At 47.0% G+C, this 21,863-nt stretch overlaps 2 protein-coding genes across 3 annotated transcripts in view; both read right to left on the bottom strand.

The window, feature by feature from the left end:
* TULP3 (TUB like protein 3) overlaps positions 1–8,949 on the bottom strand; it is a 51,005-nt gene extending 42,056 nt beyond the window's left edge. Inside the window, 3 exon segments of the mRNA XM_075900305.1 lie at positions 8,147–8,197; positions 8,199–8,233; positions 8,235–8,949. Coding sequence (XP_075756420.1) covers positions 8,147–8,197; positions 8,199–8,233; positions 8,235–8,318 — 170 coding nt within the window. The 5' untranslated portion in view covers positions 8,319–8,949.
* A 1,810-nt stretch (positions 8,950–10,759) lies between these two features.
* Positions 10,760–21,861, bottom strand: RHNO1 (RAD9-HUS1-RAD1 interacting nuclear orphan 1). 2 transcript variants are annotated; one of them, XM_075900290.1, is made up of 3 exons: positions 21,487–21,861; positions 20,730–20,936; positions 10,760–15,636 (listed from the first exon to the last, which is right to left on the bottom strand). In XM_075900290.1, exons 2-3 carry the CDS (start codon positions 20,895–20,897, stop codon positions 14,995–14,997), a joined length of 810 nt encoding a protein of 269 aa, XP_075756405.1. In that variant the 5' UTR covers positions 20,898–20,936; positions 21,487–21,861; the 3' UTR covers positions 10,760–14,994. The 2 variants fall into 2 exon arrangements, with proteins under 2 accessions (XP_075756405.1, XP_014429092.2); XM_014573606.3 differs by having other exon boundaries at positions 10,761–15,636; positions 20,730–20,989; positions 21,487–21,860.
* Between the last annotated feature and the right edge of the window lie 2 nt (positions 21,862–21,863).

Below are 21,863 nucleotides of genomic sequence, written 5' to 3'. Positions count from 1 at the left end.
TACATCAAGAACAAATTTCAGCTTGTGGGAGCAGGTCCAGAATCTAATGTTGGTAGTAGACACTTTTACAAAGGTTTTGCAAAATGTGTTTGGTTATTTGAGTTATAAGAACTATTACAAATTACGATCATATATATAGTAGCCCAATGTATGTGACTAACGCTGAAATGCTGGCTGTTGCCTCTGGGCGGTGCTGTTGACTGAGTCACGTCCTTTGCCTCCTGCCGTGGTACTCGGCTGACTTTTGCGCCACTCAGCTGGGCCGCCGCGGGGGAGCAAGCGGCGCAAGCGGATGTTTGGGCCCCGCGCTCCCCATGCAGCACGTGCATGGGGAGCGCGGGGCCTGGGGAGCGCGGGGCCTAAACGACCGCTTGCACCGCTTGCTCCCCCGCAGCAGCCCAGATGAGCGGTGCAGAAGTCAGCCGAGTGCCACGGCAGGAGGCGAAGTGGGGGGGTGGGGCGGGGAAGTGACGTGCGGTGTGACAGTGGCTCCAGGCCCCGCCCCCTACCCGTGAACGTCACCGCTCCGGCCCCTTTTGCTTCCTGCAGGCGTGCATGGCCAGGGGACGGGTCCTGGAGCCAGTCAGGTCCTTCGCCTTCCGCCATGACGCTCAGCTGACTTCTGCACTGCTCAGCCGGGCCACCCCATGGGAACAAGCGGCCATTTGGGCTCAGCACTCCCCATGCAGCATACGGCTGTTTGGGCTCCACAGTTCCCCAAGTGAGAGGCAGGAGGGGAAGGAGAAGAGAAAGAGAGAGATGGAGAGAAAGGCAGGAGACGGAGGAGAGATGGCGGAGGAGGGTGGGGGAAGGCAGTAGGAGGAGACAGAGACACGGACATGGAGGAGAGACCCGAAAATCCCATCTTATGATAGGCTATAGGCAAGTTCAATAAGAATATTATACCATGAGGTCACTTTCAGTTAGATTTTTAAGGAGCCATAAGGGCTAAAAACCTACTTTTTTAAAAAGACATTCACTTCCTTAAAAATCTATTCAGTTAAAACTGTACACAAAGCCCAAAATGCCCAGCAGCAAGTACTAGCTCCATCAAACTTCTGATTAAGGAAACAGAATACAATAATATAATTAGGCAATAGTAAACAAAATATGCAAAACTTGTATGGTTAACACCATCATATGTACTCTCAGCACACAGAGCATTTATCTGTGCTTTTCTTTCTCTAGGTTTCCACTGTTTCATCATAGGTGTTATGGTGAGATGAGTTCTCTTGTTTACTTACCTGTTTTGTTGCTTAGCACTTTATTGTTGCTTAGCAGGCTCCTAGGGCCTCTTCCTAAACCCACTGAAGTCAATGGGAGCCTTACCATTTACTTCAATAGACTTTGGATCAAACCTTTACAATGCTACTTGTACTGTGCAATTTGCCCATGTGGGACTTTTCTGATATATTTCTTTCAACAGAATGGGGAAAAAAATAGAGTCAAAAGGTACTTTCTCACATTTATAAAAAGCTTAGCTATTAAAAAAAATCAAATTTTATTTATATATTGATATTTTAGAGATTTGTAAGTCTATCTGCAAGTCCATTTGTTCAAAAACTCCTAATAGTAAAAGCTAGGACCATCAAATTTGGTATTCAGCTTCCTCTTGTCCTAACTTAAAGCAAGATCAGGGTTTGGGTGTGCCAGGAAAACGGGATGTGCCTGGAATTTGACTATTTTCCATAACTTGGAAAGGGAGGAGGTAGAGAGAGGAAGGTCACGATGCGAAACAGTCACCACCAGGGGCAGCAAGTGCAGGGAATAGCTATCCTGCAGTGACCAATGAGGACAGCTGCATCACCAAGGGAGTGGCCAGCTAGGGATGAGACTTGCCATCTTGCCTGCCACTGCTCCAAGTAAGTGGCCCTCCAGCCTCAAACCCCTCCCGGTTGGTCCTCTGCCCCAATGCCAGCGCAGCTCCCCCTCCAAATTCCAGCCCGGTTCCCTCAAACTCCGGGCCCTGAGCCAGATCCCCCTCCTGCCCCAGCCCCCACTCCAAATTCCAGGCCAGGTCTCCCTCGTGCCTCAGCCCCCTCTGTGACTCCAGGCCAAGCCCCACACTCTGGCCCTGACCCTACCTAGGGTGCACTTCAGGAGACCTGCATCTTTGCTCCCACCCTGCCACTGGCCAGACCCAGGCAATGCCAGCTAAATCTTTTCGTAGTCAATAACATACATTACCAGGGCTCGCCGAACCATGGTGAGCCCCGCTCGCCAGCCGCGCTGTCTGGCGATCTGTGCATGCGCAGATCGCCTGAACCCGGGTCTTCCGGGTTACAATCTACTCGCCACGGGTGAGTAGATTGTATAATTTGTTGAACCCTGTACATTACACTACAGGTATGCCTACAAAGCAATTAAAAACCTGTGGCTGGCCAGGGCTCATCAGTTAACCTTCACAGTTACACGTTGGCTCCCTGTATGCACGAGGAGCTAGCTTAAAAGCTGACTCCCCACATGCAATGGCTCCTGTATCAGAGGCAGCAGTGAGGGGGGAGGGGCAGACAGGAGCCAGTATGCATGGGGAGCTGGCTTTTAAGACGGTTCCCCATGCACATCAGCTCCCAGAGAGCAGCCTATCCCTTCTCCCGCATGTAACCATGCAACTGTGAACATTTTCAGCAGTTACACCATTACTTAAATGCATTTTTAACATCCATAGATTCCAATGGCCAGTTACAATGCAGAAAATAAATTAAGTAGCCACTGTGTAGCAAGCTCTATGCTGGGGCAGCAAAATATGGCCCCTGGGCCAGATTTGGCCCATAAAACCACTGGATCCTGCCTGCCATTGTCCCTCAGCTCAGCAGAAGCCTCAAAGTGGCAAGCTGCGGGGGACATGTGTGTGCATGCCATGTGACCTGATGGGTGCTTTGTGTGCTGCCCCTGTCCTCAGCACAATCTCACTGCTCCCATTGGCTGGTTTCCACCCAATGGGAGCTGCCTAGACCATGCTTGCAGCGTAAAGCAGTGTGCGGCGGGCTACCCCCAGGGCCCATGGTGTGCAGAGAGTACAGGGCCCCCACAGATGGTTTCTCTGAGCTAGGGATGTGAATTGATAAACAGTGACACGATAAGCATCACCCTTACTGGGTAACTGTTACCTGGGAGCAGCCTGTGTGGGGTGGGGAAGGTTGCCTGTTCCCAGCCTGCACAGGCTCACGGGCTGGGACTTGGCAGGCTTGTGCTGGGTGGAAGCAGTGGGGGAAGGACTGCTGGCTCCTTCCTGCTGCAGCTTTTGCCTCGCTCTACCCCTACATGAGGCTGCGGATTCTCAGCCTGCATGGGCTGGGTGCCAGCAGGCCCACAGGGCTGGAGCAGCCAGGCTGGGGTAGCCCATTCCTGTGGCGTGGAGGCCATTCCAGACTAGCCATGGGAGGCCTGGGGATGGGAGGAGGCTCCCAACCTATTCCCATTTAATCAGTGAACCGGTTTCTAATGAAGCAGGATTTTACATCCCTATTTTGAGTGGCATGCAAGGAGCTTACCTGAGGGACCGTCTATCTGCTGGCCATGAGGTGACTGGAATGTATAGGAAAATTAAGTCACAATATAATTCAGGATAGGGCATCTTTTAGCTCTTCAGCGCTACTGCTTCTTCTGAGGGATTGTGAAGGATAGAGTTACGCTAAGTTAGATCCATCTTATTATCTAGATGAGATGTAGCCAAACTGCGGCTCATAAGCTGAATGCAAGTATTTTACAGTTAAAGTGTGGCTTGTAGAGCCCACGATATCTCCCTCCTATTCTCAACCTACCAGACTTGGGGTGGGGGCAGCTGTGGACTTCTGCCCTACAGCAGGATGGTGAGGCCAGAAGCTTTTGTCCTGAAGGGAGGGTGGTTTCAGGGCTTTAGCCCTGCCCCCTTAGCAGGTGCTGCTTCACAGGGAAGATTGTGGATGACCTGCAACTAATTAATTTGTGAAGATTATCATATATAGCTCTGGTGATTTATTAATTTGGGCACCTGATCTCGACCTCACCAGGCTTCATCTAAACAGGAATCTCTCTACTCAGCAGCAAGAGAGCACCAGCTACACTTCTAACTAATCAAGGCCTTTCAATGAGATAGGAATTTTTAATGGAAATTTGAGGACATTTTGTTTCTTTGGTTTGTTTTTAGCAGCTTCTCCGCCATGGCAAAACAAATTTATTTAAAAAGTAGGACAGGAAGAGAAGGTGAACAGTTTTCAGGAACTTAGGTTCCTGACCAGTATGACCTCCCCTTTGTGAATTATTAAACCTTGTTTTTGTCACTTTTGTTGACGTTGTACCCCATTACAGCATGGAACCAATGAAAAATAAAACAAATACCATTCTCTCCTAGCAACAAAGTCAGCAGTTACACTGTCTGTGCTATACCTAGTCCAGGCTAAACATGACTCATAGTCCCAGTTATGGCTGCTGTGAAATCTATTCATTTTAAAAGTTATTGTGATTTATTTAGAGCAGAAGCTACAAGCTCAAGCAGGAATGTTTTCCACATCATGCTAAAGCAATCATTACTTTCACGCCCAAAACCTAAATTTAAGCAGCTTTCCCTTCAGAATGCTAATTCCCTTACTCATCCACTTCCTCAAAAACTAAAATCTGCATATACACCTCACTCTCCAAACTGCCCTTATTTTATGTCCTTTCACATGAAACACAATTCTGGGTGTCCTCATTCACAAGCAACACAAATATTCCTTACACAAGAGAATACACGAAGTAGACAGGACAGTAGTTTTAATCCCACATACAAAATCTAATTTTTTAAATGAAATAATGAAAGTTATCAAGAAGGGATCAGCAGAATTAAAATTTTAACCCAGGGTAGGTGGCTCAATAAGTAAGTAAAACATCTAAGTTAGTTAGGTTCTTGGAAGCATGAGACTTGGATCCCTGTCCATTTATTTACCTTATTTGAACGTCTTACAAGAACACTGCAGAGAAGAAGTGTGGAAGCCCATGTATGGGCTTCTACAAATCTAGCACTTTGAGTCATTAATGTATGGCCCAACTCAGGCCTTGTCTATACTTCTGGCCGGAGGTGAAAGTAACTGAACATTTCTTACAGGCACTGTCCTATTGCAACCCAGGCTCTGCCAGCTCTTTAAATAGCTCCCTGCTAGCTTTTGCAGCAGCTCAGCCAGCTCTTGCCTGAGCTGCACACCAGGGCACACCCACTTATTTTCACCCCTGCTTCCTGGAATATTGACGCTCCAGAGGTTGATCTTCTGGGGTTATATGTAGCAAGTCTAGTAAGAAACTACTAAATCAAATGCTGAGGGTGTCCCTATTGATCCCACTATTCCTCTGAGTCACAAAGTGTAAGCAAAGTTGACAGAAGAGTTTCTCCCATTGACCTGAGGTTTTAAAGAATGGAACTTTCCTCTTTTAGGAAGGGCTAATCATTTCCTCAATATTCAAGGACTACAACTTTAATCACCTTAAGCAGACTTGTTACAAAAATCTTATACCCTAACAGTTACAAAAAGGTTAAAGAGTGTAGTGTGGACTGGACTAATTACATCCCAATAAAAATGCAAGGGCCTTGAGCAACCCAAAGCTTTGGCCTGATTGCAGGAACAGTTTACAAGTTGACTACAAATTGTAAGGGTTGTAAACCATGTCCCTGGTCTCAGTTGCAATTATAGCAAAAATGAAAGCTTAGATCTCTTTATTTAAATGAGTCATGGCACAGAGAAAGTCCTTACACATCTACTTTAAATGCACTATCAATATTTTACATTTAGAAAGAATTACAGGATCCTGATTCAGGTGCAGTTGTGACTCTGAAAAAGAGACTGCAAAAAGAGCTTTTTTAATTCAATGGATCTAGTAACAATGCATTCCAGCTCATAACTACTTATTTTAGTGACATATTTGCTACCTTTACCCAATGTGATTGTTATGCAGTGTTTCATCCTTATGGAGGGAAAGCTGAAACCCTTCTTGGCTCACACACTGTTAACAAGACTGTTAACTAGATTCCACTTGCAGAATATTTTCCCTGAGGTGAGGTATTCTTAGGTAAGCACACCAACTGCACTTTTGCTACACTTAAAGTGCACCTCACTTGGGACAGGGTTATTGGTGATAAAGTTAAATCCAAGGGAGAGGGGGAACAAGTGACACACACAGCTCGATTTAAATCCCAGGATGAGTTTCCACAGCCAGGAATTAGAAAAAAAATGTATACTTAAAATCTGAGATGTCATATGCAGTTACTAATGGACAAACATGGAAAGCCATAAAGACATTTGAGAGTCACAATTTTGAAGCAAAACTACACTTTAAGAGACACATAAGTGAGTCTTCAGATATGTAAAATAGTTTGTTAAAAATACAATGGCAATGAATTGTTTACCATGTACACTGAGGGTAAACCAAGAAGTCTGCAGTGAAGGATATTTAAATATGATATTAGGAACAACTTTTTAGCTACAGGAATAGATGAACACCAAGCCCTTCTGCACTTGGATCATGCAGGGTTGACGCTGCCTGCTTACAATTACAGCCTCTCTCCGAGTTACGGACCAAACACTTGGCCATAACTTGAGCTGTTCGTAACTCGGACCCCACAGAGTTACACGTGACAGCACTGTTCGTAAGTGCAGGTTGCGTTCGTAACTCGGGGACCGCCTTTACGACCGCTCCATGGGAGCTTTGGTCGTAAGTGTGAACGGTTGTAACTCAACTGTTTGCAACTTGGGGAGCGGCTATAATGCACTTGGCAGAGGGGCAAGGTCCCAGAATGTTCTGGGGCAGACCCAGCTCTTGTACTATCTCAGGGTCAGCCTCAGCCTCACTGCTGAGTCCCTGGAGATGGAAGGCTTGCAAGGTGCTCGCTAACCTCTGTGCAGCCTGTTCTTCTCTGTCCTTATTGACATGCTGGAGCCTCCACATTTATTCATTTGCAGAGAAATTGTGGAATTCCTGTCTTTGGAAGTTTTTAAGAAAAGATTAAACACACCCTTGTCAGGAATAGTATAGGTTGAGACATTCAATTATTTTTTGTCAAGGTCGTTTTCTTGCTCAAAGTCCAGACTCCAGAGAAACATTTTTCATGCTACAGTAACAATTATATTAAGTAAATAAAAAGATTCACGATCTATTCAAAAGTGATGGTGCTATCAATTTGGACACAATCTGCCTACTAACTATCCTTGGTCTATGTAAGGTATACTTAATCCTTCCTTGGTGTGGAGAGACGGACGATATAGTCTCTTGAGTAGGGATGGCAATGTGTCGTTGACTACACGATTAACCAATAAGCCTATGCTGATCAGTCAATCTCACAGAATTTTTATTTTTGGCATAGAATTCCTTCAGAAGTACAGTATACTGCAGCCACACTAGACAGGCTGTAGCTGTCTAATTTAATTATATAGAGCAAATTAAAATGATACAACCTTTGCATGCAGACACAAGCCTTTTCTTAAAATCCCCCACCTCTGCAGCAGCTGTGGGAACTCCAGCCTAGACTGGCTACCTGATAAAGATGCACTGACAAAAGTCAGGAAGAGAGGATAATGAGGCACTGGGACCCTGAAGTGCAGACAAGTTTTCAAAGAGGATTTCCCACCACTAAATCTGTTATATTAACCCATTCCATGTAAGGTTCTCTCTGAGGGTGGCAAGCTGCACACGCTCCCATATCGATAAACTGTACATCAAAGGAACATCATTCATTTCAAAGACATCAGTCTATTGCTTTTATCTCCTACGGCTACAATTAACACAAGATTAAAATATTGTGATGAACTAACCCAAACCAAGCCATTCCCGTGTGCAGTAATTTTATTTGGTGCTCTGACACAGCCAGGGGCCCTATCCACCAGGGGAGGCCATTGTCCAGCCTGACTGGGTAGGTTTTCCACAGAAGCCGGGGTAGGGAGAGAAGGAGGGGAGGGAAACATTTAAGGGGGCTGCGCTTGTAGCGTGTGTATGTGGCGGGGGCGTGTCCAGGTGCGCTGGGCCCGACAGCGGCATCCGCGGCGACTGAGCCCGGGGCGCCTCACTCGGTACCAGCGGGGAGCAAGAGCCCAGGCACCAGACCTGCGAAACTGCACCAGCCCCAGCGGAGGAGGCTGCAGGACGAAACCCCGGTGCCCCCCGCCCCACCCCGCCCGTGCACCTGCCTCCCGGCTCTCACCTGCCACCGCGGAGCCCGGCCCGGTCCCCTGCGCTCTCCATCTTCACCCCGCGTTGCTATGGGATCCCGGCCGCTCGCACTTACCCCCGGTGGCCGCCGCTACCCGTAGCAACCGCACCCAGCACTGAGGCGCCGCGCCATTGGCCGAAGGCGCAACACCCGGAGCCCTCATTGGCTACAGCGCCTGGAAGGGAGCGGGGCAGAACCCGCGCATGCTTATTGCCAGGCGCTGGCGGGCCCGCCCCCGCTCTTGGCTCGTGCCTGGCACCCGGAGGCTGAGCCACCCGGCTTCGGGCGGGCAGCAGAGGGGGGCTCCGAGGAGGCGGGGCTGTAGAATGGCTGCGCGGGGAGGAGGCGGGGCTGGACACAGAGACGCCAGCGTGGGCCGCTCACGCACCGCGGCTGAAGCAGGGTGCTAAGACGCATCCTTGCTCATGCCCAGGCGGGGGTGGGCAGGGTCTGTAAATCCAGGACGAGGTGCAAGGACTATACTGCTGGCCAGCTGGAAAGGACACGTGGGTGGGCGCAGAGCCTCTTGGAGAATGGGAACCTCTCAGCAGCGCCCCCGCCCATCGCTGTGTGGTGCAGACGATTTAGCTAGACTAAAGAGCACTCGAGGACGGGGGAAGCACCGTGCAGTCTCAGCCTCCAGTAGAAGTCCTGGTTTCTCCCTTTATTCCCATCCCTGATCTCCCATCTAGGCTTAGCTTTGCAGCAGTGCCCCTCTTTTGCTGGATATGGCATGTCTTTCCACAGTTCTCTGGATTACCACAAGAGTGTGAGCACCTTGATGCTACTGAGTAGAAGTGTGCATGTGGAACCTCAAACATTCAAGGAGGAAATTTACAGACTGTGGTTCTGACATACTCCTACAACATGGAGGAAACCATGACTGTCATCCTGGTTCTTCTGACATCTTTTTAAGCCTGTTGACAATGCTTTCAAACTGCAAGTTTTTGTGCAAGATTGGCTGTTCTTGCACAAAAAACCTGCAGTGTAGATGTAGCCCTTTGGCTACATCTACACTGGCATGATCTTGCACAAGAACTCTTTTGAAGAAGAGTTCTTGTGCAAAAACTCTTCCAGAAGAGAGCATCTACACTGGCATGTATGTTTGCACAAGAGATGTGCTTTTGCGCAAGAGCATCCATGCCAGTGTAGACACTCTCTTGCACAAGAAAGCTCTGATGGTCATTTAACCATAGGGTTTTCTTGCACAAGAAATTCATGTTGCCTGTCTACAATGGCCTCTTGCACTAGAACAGTTGCGCATGAGGGCTTATTCCTGAGCGGGAGCATCATAATTCTAGTGTAAGAAGCACTGATTTCACACATTAGAACGTCAGTGTACTTGCGCAAGAACTCGCGGCCAGTGTAGACAGGCAGCAAGTTTTTGTGCAAGAGCGGCCGCTTTGGCGCAAGATCACATCAGTGTAGACACAGCCCGAGTGTATTATGCTGTGGCTTGTCCAGAGCCTAGCCAGAAGCTGCTGGAGTAAAGAAGAATTTGATAAGGCCAAGAACACAGATAGGCATGAAACCACTGAGTGGAGCACTTGGCATATGCTGGCAACAGTCTATCCTGTTGACACAGTGCAACATTGATTCTAATCCCTGAGACAAGCACAAACTGGTGGGACCACATAGTTATACAGCTATGGGACGATAACATTTGCATGCATAGGCCACTTTCATTGAACTTTGCACATTGCTTTCCCCTGTCCTGAAGAGCAGCAATACCAGGAGACCCGCACTGACAGTTGAGAAGGAGGTGGCAATAGCCGCATGGAACCTTGCAGTACCAGACTGCTATTGGTCAGATGGGAATCAGTTTGGAGTGGGGAGATCTACAATGATGACTGCTGTGATCCAAGTAGCCAGGGCAATCAATACTCTTCTGCTAGTAAAGCTACTGCCCCTGGGAAACGTGCAGGACACGGTGGACGGCTTTGCCACGATGGGGTTCTCTGTGGTGGAGCAGTAGATGGAACACCCATCCCTACCTTGACACTTGATCACCTCAACAAAGAGTACATGAACTACAACAGGTACTTCTTGGTGTAGAAGGCACCGGTGGATCACAAAGGCTTTCACACCAACATCAACATGGGATGGATGGAAAGGGCACAGGATGGACAGAAAGGGCACAGGATGAACATATCTTTAGGAACTCTGGTCTCTTCAGAGCTGCAAGCTGGAACTTTCTTCCCAGACCACAAGATTAGCATTGGAAATGTTGAAATGCTAATAGTTATCCTTGGAGATACAGCCTACCCCTTGCTCCTTGCTCATAACAGGGAGCCTGGACAACAGTAAGGGGCAGTTCAATTATAGGCTGAGAAAGTGCAGAATGGTGGTAGAATGTGCTTTTGGCCATTTAAAGGCACACTTTCACAGTTTATTGACAAGGCTAAACTTCAATGAAAGCAACATTCCCATCGTTGTGGCTGCTAGGGTTGTAATAGCGTAGCCAGTTAAACAATTAACCAATAAACTAATGTTTATTAGTTAATGCTATTGCCTACACGCAATACCCTCCTCCCCCGTTTTGTATTTAAATAGCTTGAGAGCCAGAGCCAGAGCACAAGCACCACAGTGGGGGTAGGTGCTGGATCCAGTATGAATTGGGAGAGAGCCAGCGTGCTTGCATGCAGGCTCTCAAGTTCTTTTAAAAGAAGACCCACTTTAATCATGTACCCAACAAAATTGTCATTGGCTACACGATAACCAAATTACATACTTCCTAACATCCCAAGTGGCTGGTGGCTGTGTGCTTTGTAACATCTGTGAAAGTAAGGGGGGAAGTTTCTGGCGGGGCAAGGGACTCCAGGCAGATTGCCCAGCCACTAATTAGCAGCCAGACACCAAGGCAATAAGGAGAGCACATTGAGGAGCACTGCGAATTAGAGAGGTTTCAAAAACCAGTTTCTCAAATGACAGGACAGTGATGTGACAGTCCTGTATGTTGTTCTTAACAAGGTGTTCTCTGCATCATGATCCTGTTCTTAAATCATGTATTTTTATTTAGGAAACGCAGGGAACCTAGAAGAGCCAGATTGGCAAGCTCTGTCTATAACATTTTTGTAGAGATGTGCAGGGAGGATTCCCGCTCTGTCTCCAGCTATGTTAACAAATTGTTCTGAGGAGCCCCTGATAAGTAAGCGAAGTGGCCACCACAGATAAAACCCAATTATTTTAACCCATTTGAGGTATGATTATAATTGTAAATTCACCAAAAGTGCCCTCCCTGCCATCAGAGTTCGGCGGTAATAAATCCTGGGATGAGAGGATTGACTCCAAATTAAAAAACAATCCTGGCTGTTAGTATCAAATCTTCCACTTGCCTGCTGAGCATTTCTCCTCCACAGTGTCCTCCTTGTTGCCAGAGGGTGCCTAAGAGTCTCTTTGGAGGTATCCATGGAGAGTTTTGGAACACTGGTTAGGTCTCCACCTAAAATCCCATACAGCTGCTCATAGAAGCTGCATGTTTGCTGCTCTGACCCAGACCAAATGTTTGCCTCCTTTGTTTTCTGGGATGCCTGCCTGAGCAACTTTATTTTCACATGGCACTGCTGGTTGTCCCTACTGTATCCTTTTTCCACCATGCCCTGTGCGGTTTTGGCATCAATATCAGCGTTCCTTCTGCTGCTTCAGAGTTCTGCCTGCACAGATTCCTGTCCCTACACAGCAATCAGATCCAGGATCTCCTTCATGCTCCATGCTGGAGCTCATTTGCAACATTAGGCATTCATGGTCAGGTGTGTGGCTGAGGAGTGATGCTGTGCTCACCATGCTAGCCAAACAGGAATTAACATTCAAATGTTCCCATGGCTTTTCCTGAGCACCTGGGAGAGTAGGAGAGTTGAAAGCGCTGGCCAGAGTGGTCAAATTGGGGCGCTGTGGGACACCTTCCAGAGGCCAAGAACGTTGACTTTCACAGAGCTGCATTTATACTACTCCAAAGTCGACCACAAAAGGTCAAATTTGGTGTTACTCATCAGGTAGGAGAACAGAAATTGACTTTAACTGCCCCTGAAAATCTATGTCAAGATTACATGTCTCCAGGTATGACAACAACTAGGACATTTTGCTCGTTTCTTCTAGATTTGTACAGAAGCATACTCCAGCATCTACTTTATTTTATTCCCTTTGATCTCCTATATGGGAGGCAGGTGAGGGGAACCTAAATTTAATTTGAGACTCTTGGGAGGGCAGTCGGTAGGAAACAGGACTTTGATGGGGGAATATGTATCTCATTTTAAGGAGAATCTCCAGATGATGATGGATTTGGTGCAATAGAATCTTAAGAAAAGTCAGAAAACTCAGAAAGGCTGCTATGATTGGCCTACTGAGGAAAGGTCATTTGATATTAGTGAGCTGGTGTTAATTTTGATTTAGTGGCTTAGGCTGTTGGCTCCAGTGATTAATTCTCCTGTATAGATATGTGGGTGGAGTTTTTCACTGTAGTCAGTGCAGTATGTTGATCTTAATGGATTGTTCACTTTCAGTCCTAGATGGGCGGAGTTGGCATCCTTTTTGGTTGCAGGGCTGGGTTCCTGGAGGCTTATGATGTGATTGTGTGGCATGGTTACCAGAAAGCCACCATATCAAAAGGTCATTTGACTGCACATCCAGTAATTTGATTTATGCCATTAAATGCCAGCAGTGCCCTACTGCTATATATATTGGACAAACTGGACAGTCTCTGCGGGAAAGAATCAATGGACACAAATCAGATATACATAAAGGAAACATACAGAAATCTATTGGTGAGCTTTTCCATCTTCCACATCACATTTTGAAAGATCTCCAAGTAGCTGTCTTGTCATAAACCAGATCCACAGGGAAGCACTGGAATTACAGTTCATCCGCAAATTCAATTCACATGCTAATGGACTCAATTGTGATGAAAGATGGTTGGGACATCACCAATTCAACAGCCATTAAAGGTGCAAACAGCTCTCTGTGTAGTATCCTTCCTGACATGGGAGTCTATCTATTGACTTTGACTCTTATCTGCTTCAGCTTAACTACACAATCCTCAGATACTTACTGATGCTCTCTGTCTCCCACCCTCTTCCTTTTTCTTTCCTCTCCTTCCCCTCCCCCATTTATTTTGAGTATACATATCCTAAACTAATAACTCCGATCATCTGAAGTAGTCTTTGCCCATAAAAAGCTCATGATACCATCTACATGTTTTGTTAGTCTCTGAAGTGCTGCCAGACCATTTGTTGTTTTTCTCCTGTAACAGACTAACTCAGCTACTCCCTTGAAGCTAATTTAATTATATTGACCAAATTAAAATAACACAACCTTTGCATGCAGACATGAGCCTTTTCTTAAAATCCCCCACCTCTGCAGCAGCTGTGGGAACTCCAGCCTAGACTGGCTACCTGATAAAGATGCACTGACAAAATTCAGGAAGAGAGGATAATGAGGCTCTGGGACCCTGAAGTGCAGACAAGTTTTCAAAGAGGATTTTCCACCACTAAATGTTATATTAACCCCTTCCATGTAAGGTTCTCTCTGAGGGTGGCAAGCTGCACACGCTCCCATATCGATAAACTGTACATCAAAGGAACATCATTCATTTCAAAGACATCAGTCTATTGCTTTTATCTCCTACGGCTACAATTAACACAAGATTAAAATACTGTGATGAACTAACCCAAACCAAGCCATTCCCGTGTGCAGTAATTTTATTTGGTGCTCTGACACAGCCAGGGGCCCTATCCACCAGGGAAGGCCATTGTCCAGCCTGACTGGGTAGGTTTTCCACAGAAGCCGGGGTAGGGAGAGAAGGAGGGGAGGGAAACATTTAAGGGGGCTGCGCTTGTAGCGTGTGTATGTGGCGGGGGCGTGTCCAGGTGCGCTGGGCCCGACAGCGGCATCCGCGGCGACTGAGCCCGGGGCGCCTCACTCGGTACCAGCGGGGAGCAAGAGCCCAGGCACCAGACCTGCGAAACTGCACCAGCCCCAGCGGAGGAGGCTTCAGGACGAAACCCCGGTGCCCCCCAACCCACCCCGCCTGTGCACTTGCCACCGCGGAGCCCGGCCCGGTCCCCTGCGCTTTCCATCTTCACCCCACCATTGCTATGGGATCCCGGCCACTCGCACTTAGCCCCGCTGGCTGCCGCTACCCTTAGGAACTGCACCCAGCACAGAGGCATCGTGCCATTGTCGAAGGCGCAACACTAGGAGCCTTCATTGGCTACAGTGCCTGGAAGAGAGCAGGGCAGAACCTGCGCATGCTTATTACCAGGCGCTAGCGGGCCCGCCCCTGCTCTTGCCTCGTGCCTGGCACCCGGAGGCTGAGCCACCCGGCTCCAGGCGGGCAGCAGAGGGAGGCTCCGAGGAGGCGGGGCTGTAGAATGGCTGCGCGGGGAGGAGGCTGGGCTGGACACAGAGACGCCAGCGTGGGCCGCTCACTCACCGCGGCTGAAGCAGGGTGCTAAGACGCATCCTTGCTCATGCCCAGGTGGAGGTGGGCAGGGTCTGTAAATCCAGGACAAGGTGCAAGGACTATACTGCTGGCCAGCAGGAAAGGACACGTGGGTGGGCGCAGAGCCTCTTGGAGAATGGGAGCCTCTCAGCAGCACCCTCACCCATTGCTGTGTACTGAAGATGATTTAGCTAGACTAAAGAGCACTCGGGGACGGGGGAAGCATCCCTCTGCAGCATGATGCAGTCTCAGCCTCCAGTAGAAGTCCTGGCTTCTCCCTTTATCCCTTCCCTGATCTTCCATCTAGGCTTAGCAGCAATGCCTGTGATTTTGAAGCCAGCAAAGAGAGACTTCAGTTATTGTGCCCCTCACATCAAAGTCTGTCTGTTCTTGGTCAAAGGAATCAGCACTGGCTAGAATCAGCACTGACATTTTTCACTAGGATGTCACTTGGGCTCAACATCCCCTTCTCCCTTAGGTATCTCATCAAGCGAGACCGTTTTCTCCACATTACCTTCACTCCATACTCATGCTCTGGGGTATCCTTGACTAGTACAGCTGTTGGTTCAAGGTTCTCAGTGGTATCAGTAGAGAGATCAAGGCCACTGTGTGGATTTGGAGAGAGGTTGTTCCTCTCTGGCAAAGCACCACTGCAGCCATAGCTTCTCACAGAAGACAGGTCTGGAGTCTGTACATCTGGTGGACTGAAGACATCTGGCTCGGCATGCTGGTAAGGAAACTGAGAGGCCCTTTTTCTATAGCTCATAGGCTTGTCAATTAAGGTAGTGAGCTTTGCTGCAGTGCCCTTCTGTTTCTGGATATGGTATGTCTTTCCACAGTTCTCTGGATTACCACTAGAGTGTGAACACTCTGTTGCTCCAGCGTTGAGGTGTGCATGTGGAGCCTCAAACGTTAAAGGTGGAAATTTACAGACGGTGTGTTTCCGATATACTCCTCCCACATGGAGGAAACCACGACTGTCATCCCGGTTCTTCTGACATCTCTTGAAGCCTGTTGACACAGTGCTTTCAAACTGTGGGGACACCTGAAGGGCCAGACAGAGATGGTGAAAAACCATTTTCTTTCAGAGAGGGTGACATCATACTCCCTACTTCTTTCACAGGGCAACCCTATTTACCCTACTCCCCAACTCTGCTGCTTGCCTCTCTTGGTTTGAGAACTCCCATTTTATTGCTTCTTTGGCTAGAAGTCCAGTAATCATGCTCACTATCCAGATGAGTGAGAAATACTGGAGGCTCAGATATCCCTTAAAGTTCTATTCTGAAAAGTAACTTTATTTAAATGCACCTCCTTCCCTGAATATATTCAAAGCCTTTGTTTGCTTACTTTAGTGATAAACAAAAGAAAATTCTATGTCATTCTCTTATCTCTGCAGAGCCACAGCTTAAAGGATGTTAAATAGCAGTTAATTGAGTAGTTGGTGGAATTTCCATTGACTACTCGACTAGTCAATAGGCACATCCCTCTGTGGCTCTTGTACACTTAAAAGGAGGAACGCAAGCCAATGGGAAGTCCTGCTGACTCTGGGCTACACAAAGGCGTGCCTGCTTTGATATGTACAAAAGTCCCCAGAGGGGGTTGTTGTGCTTTTCAAAGCCACAGCACCCTCATGGAGCCTGGGGTCAGTGGGGGACTCCCCAGCTGACCCTGGGTTCCGTGCAGCATTTCCCCAGAACCCGGGGATATTGGGGAAGTCTCCACATGACCTTGGGCTCCACAACGCTGCCCCTTTGAAATGCCGAGGTGACGTTTTAAAGGGGTAGCCGCCATACAACTGATCCCCAGCTCAGCTGTGAGGTGCTGCCCCTTTAAAATGCCATCTTGCATTTTAAGGGGCAGCGCTATGGAGTCTGTGGTCATCTGGGGACTCTTTAGCTGATGCCAGGCTCCACATGGCATTTCAACAGAACCCGGGATCAGCTGGGACAGTTTCAAGCTGGGGCAGCGTGGGGTTTCAAAGCAGAAGCGCTGCACAGGTGATCCCGAGTCAGCTGTGCGGCGCTGCCACTTTGAAGTACCCCTTCTTCACTCCCTTTGCTGCCTCTGTCTGCAGCAAGGGCAGGAGGAGGGGGAAGAGAAATTGACTAGTGGACTGACTATTCGATAAGCATTTGCTTATCGGATAGTCATCAAGTCCTTAACATCCTTAGTTCAAAGAGTGAATTGGATTCTGTTCATTCCTGTACATCAACAAAATTGTTTATGAAATTTCAACAAGTCCTACTGAGGCTGCATTGGTATCTCTAAGGGCAAAATCCGATTAGCAGGACCTTTACTACGGATTATATATATGTGTGAGTATGTATGTGCATAATATATTTTATATATATATATATATATATAATAAAAAAAAAATCAAGGTTCTTGGATCCCAGACTGAAATTGCAAGACTATTACAAACACACACACACACAAAATGATCCTATTTACATTTTTGTGGTATTCCAGGACTTTCAGTACATTGTAGCAGTGTCAACATCCAATATTAAGTGCACACTAAGCTACTGAACTCTAAGATTACATTATAAAAAATAAACAACTTTAAGCCCACAGTTTCTGTAATGCATTTAAAACCTGAACATTTCCCAAGTCAGACTATGTCAGGAAAAAGTGGCAGATCCCTGATCTACTGTGTATTGAAGAATTAGGATAGAGATTCATTTATACTAAAAAATGATTTCCACAAACTGTTCCATTAAATCCCTAATTGAAACGATCTATTTTCTAGAATCATTCATTTTCTCCTAGTACCAAGGGGATCTCCAAAACTTGGGTGCTGGTTGTGATGATTATAGAGTTACTGTGTAATTGAAGAATACTGATAATTTAGTTATTGAGAGAGCTACACAGGAAGCCAACATAGTGGATCCTAAATAAGAGCATCCTGGCACACATTTGGAAGACACCAGGGAACGCTGCAAGCCTTGTTTTAACCCGGCTGGGAGCATGGAAATCACAAGGATACCAAACAATTAAAAGCCCTCTGAGGTGGACAGGGGTTGTTCATTGCCAGAGGGTTGTCCAAGTAGAAAAGCTGACAAAATATTTTTCTTGAGAAGTCTTTAGGAAGTTAAATATACCAAGTTTCTAGGGATATGATGTTTAACAGTTTGGAGCTGCTCCCTGCCCGCTGTAGGCAGGGGGTTTCTCCATCTCCATGGGGCCTGCCATAGACAGGGGCTGCTCTGGACATCCAGAGCAGCCCCTGCCCAGGGTGAACCAGGGCGCATTGCAAACTGGGCTGCCCTGTCACACCCCTCCTTTTAATTAATTAACCAGTTAAACATTACATTTAACTGATTAACCAATTAAACAGGATTTTACTTCTCTACAAGATTCCCATGTGAAAGACACCTAGACATCTATGCAATCTGTTTATTATTTTAAAGATCTATTTTCTCTGAAATGCTTTTGTTCATAATAATAATTTTAAAATGCTACTTGATCACTGGATACCACTGACACTGATCCCCAGAAGGAGAAAAACTGCAAGTACTGAATGCAAGTCAGATCCAAGGTTACAGAGAGTGGCTATCCAGGGACCAGTCTAAGGGAAAATTCTTCCATCTCCATTCCATCTCAAGAGAGGTGATAGGCTGAGGTTTAAGACCTGAGTAGCAGTGTACCCAAAGAGACCAGGAGGAGCCCAGAATTGCAGTTAACCCTGTAATTGACACTAGTTATTAACAGACTATTTCTCAGGCATATCCTAATTAGGGATGTGAACGACTAGTTGACAAGTTGCCCCCCCTCCCTCAAGCCCTCTGCTGCCTCTATCAGAAAGAGGCAGCAAGGGGAGGGGAAAGAGGTGGGGGTGCTTCAAAGTGGCAGCACCATATGGAGCCCGGAACCAGACCCTGCGCTCCATGCAGCACTGCCACTTTGGAATGCCATGTGTAGACTGGGGCCAGCAGGAAACTCCCCCGCTGAGCCTGGGCTCCCTGTGGCGCTGACGCTTTGAAACGTCGCAGGAAGCACAGGCCCAACATGGGACTACTTGAGTCCCCTGCTGGCCCTGAGCTCCCCACAGCACTTTCACCTTTGAAGTGTAGCAAAGGCAGAGGTGCCCTAAGCAACTAATCGAATAGTCGATGCAATTTGCATTGACTATTTGATTAGCCAATTAATCTTCATTTAACATCTCTAATCCAAATAAGTCCTTGTCTACATTGGGAAATTTTCCATCGTTCCAGATGGAAATGGATTCTGTCTTCTCTCAGGAACTGTTTTACTCATGGAGTTTAAAATGCTCTATTAAAAATACAAAAATAAATTTAAAATCAAACAGAGAAATCTAGATCTCTGGGGCTGGTGGAGTGTTTCATATGAGTTTTAAAGGGGTAGCCATGTTAGGCTGTATCTGCAAAAACAAGGTGGTGTCCTGTGGCACCTTACCAACAGATTTATTTGGGCATAAGCTTTCATGGGTAAAAACCACTTTGTCAGCTGCAAATGAACAAGATGCCCAAATAAATCTGTTAGCATTTAAGGTACCACAGGACTCCTCATTAAAGTTTGAAATCTTTTAGGGCTGCTTTGTTATAAAGCTTTGAGACCTAAGTGTTGTTATTTAACAGAGCTGCCTGGTAATGGCTTCTGCAAAGACAGGTAGCTCCTACAGAACAATTACAAGATTTTTTAAGCAAATGTGCATATCATAATAAAGTATCCTAGGACTGAGTGAAAAGAAACTTAGCAGTCCTCTCAACAAGATTTGAGTCTATTGGAAGAGTTGTGTTAGGAAAAGCAGAAGATTTAACACACACAAAAATGAAAAGGAGGGCAGGGTTAAAGTACATAGAAAACTGCTTCAAAAATCTGCTGCCTGGATATCTTCGCCATAGTGTCTGCTTGTAGCCTGCATTATCACCCTGCTTTCCAGAAGAGATGATCTATTTGCTGGTTTACTTCAGGCCCAACATTTTCTTTTGATTGAAACCAAGTAATATTACATTAACAATATGTAACAGAAAAACAAATAGTTGAGATTTGTTATCAATGAAAACATGTTTCTTTAAAGAGCTCATTGGGGTGTTGACAACTCCCCCCCCCACCACACACACAAAAAGAGCACTGACCTAAATGAAGTGTAACAGTAAAACTGACCAGCATTGTCCAATCAGGAATGAAATGCAAGACATCAATAAAGTACATGAGCAGTGAAAAGTGAACACAATTTTAAATTTTTTTAGAAAATACAACTCTCTCAGTAGTACCATTTTTCTTGCTGTTGATTCTTGGTTTGTAGTCTATGTAGTTCTGCTAAAGCCTCTGAAAACAAACACATCCACTCCTTAGGCTTGATCTTCCAACAGACTCCCACTGACCTCAGGCATATACTTGTTTGTTTCCAAGCAATACACTGGCTTTTTGAAACTGCATTTCTCACCAACAAGCTTAACTAAGGGAAGACACCTGCTCCTTATCACACTGCATCTGTGGAAGTAGGCCTCATCATTTTACATCAAGTATTCCACCTTTTAACTATATACATTACAAGATATAACATCCATTTTAACCCACATTTAACTCCATTGGGGGGTGACCATAGATAGGCAAACTTACAAAATTGAGATTATTAATACATGAATATTAAATAAGAGAACCACAATTAAGATGCAGACTCTATTTCTGTATCATAGTTGAGCAGGAAGTTGTCACATTTAAGTGCTGGAGAGTTGAGAGTTATACCAAACAGTTTGAAATAATTGCTGTAGTTTAAATATCAAATCCAATAAAGAGTAACTAAACAGTAACTATTCTACTATCCATTTCCAAGGTTTTCAGTTATCATAAAAGCCAAAAAGAATCCCCATCTCATATGGATCCCAACCTTTTCATGCCACCATGCTAGTTCCCAAGACAGGGAACTCTGCCAGTGGCCACCATTTCCCATTTAGATGTGAGTGCGCTAATTTAAAATACATCTCAGGCTGCTTGTGACTGCTAGATTGGGATCTGAAGCAACTGTAACACTGTAACCAGGCGGGGGGGGGGGGGGGAGTGTGTGTGTAATCCATGTCCAAGATCCACTCCAAACAATTCTTTATTAAGATATGCATAAGAAGGCTGAGAACACTTACTATAAGAAACTAAGGAAAACAAACCTGCACCTACCCATGAGACGGAAGCATTTTGGTCAAGAGGTTTGGTAGAAACACGTCTTGGGTTCTCAGCCAAAGGCAATGGAGATCCATAGTGATGTGTAGGCCCCTCTATTGGAGTTTCAAGGAATCGCAGTTGTGTCTTGTGAGCCTGGTGGATGCATTTCTTCTTTGGAGGCATCAAAAAGGGTAAGAAAGTCGCTATGAAACCTCATGATGCCTGGTGGAGCCAGTTAGGGAGAAGAGGAAAGAGATGACAAACTGTACCCAAATCTGCAGAAAGCAACAGAGGGATGTCAAGTCGTCAAACCTAGCAACTGTTTTTTCCTACATAGAACACACTTCTGATCTGCCTCCAAAAAAGTCTAATAAAAAATGGAAATATACATTTTTATATACATCCACTCAGCCATACTCCCATTAGGGACACAATCAGAGCTTTCTTGGTGTTACACAAGATATAGTCTGTAGTGGGTGCCTCTCCCCATGGTCTTGGGTTTTTGGGGTGTCCTCCCTATTGAGTATATCCAGTCATGTCTTGCTCCTGGGAAGATCCTCACTAAACGACATCAGCAAGGTGGAACTGACATAATGCTGCTCCACCATCCCTAGCCGTGGCCCTTTCCGGTTACCTAGTCCACACAGCCGCACCAGCTGGAGGGTGCAGACAGGGGAGGAGGAGGTAACGACCCTGCTAAGTTTGGGGTCCGCTGCTCTACTTATCTACAGGCGTGTACACACACATACGCGGTGCTCTCGCTATGCCCTACCCCAGGCATCCAGTAACTCCTGGGCACTTTTCTCTCGCGCACAGCCCGGCAGCTGAACGCACACGCCGCCCGCCCGGCTGCTCCGGGGCTGGCTGTCTCTCGCACACGGCGGCTACTCCGCCATCACTGGCTGGCCGGTTGCTCCAAGCTGCAGCGGCGGGGCGGGCGGCAGGCCCAGGAGCACAGAGCAGGTGCGGCGGGGAGGGCAGCGGCAAAGGCGCTCAGGGGCCACCGTTTGAGAGCGGGGGCAGAGCCCCGAGACAAACGCCGCCGCCGCCGCCTCCTACGGCCGCGCCCCCGCCCCCGCGGACGCTGCTCCGCGCAGGGAGCCGGGTGGGGGGGTTGAACCGGCCTCGGGTCTGATCCCAGCTCCTGCC

The sequence above is a fragment of the Pelodiscus sinensis genome, chromosome 1 (assembly GCF_049634645.1).
Source record: "Pelodiscus sinensis isolate JC-2024 chromosome 1, ASM4963464v1, whole genome shotgun sequence".
Lineage (NCBI taxonomy): Eukaryota > Metazoa > Chordata > Testudines > Trionychidae > Pelodiscus > Pelodiscus sinensis.
Note: the sequence above shows the minus strand (reverse complement) of the source record. Positions and strands in the feature narration are given on the sequence as shown.

Excerpts from the sequence above, each read along its gene's own strand:
- RHNO1 (XM_075900290.1), bottom strand. The coding sequence starts at position 20,897 with ATGCCTCCAAAGAAGAAATGCATCCACCAGGCTCACAAGACACAACTG. Across the intron at positions 15,637-20,729 it reads AAAATGCTTCCGTCTCATGG|GTGTCCCCACAGTTTGAAAG; the intron begins GTAGGTGCAGGT and ends CTGGCCCTTCAG.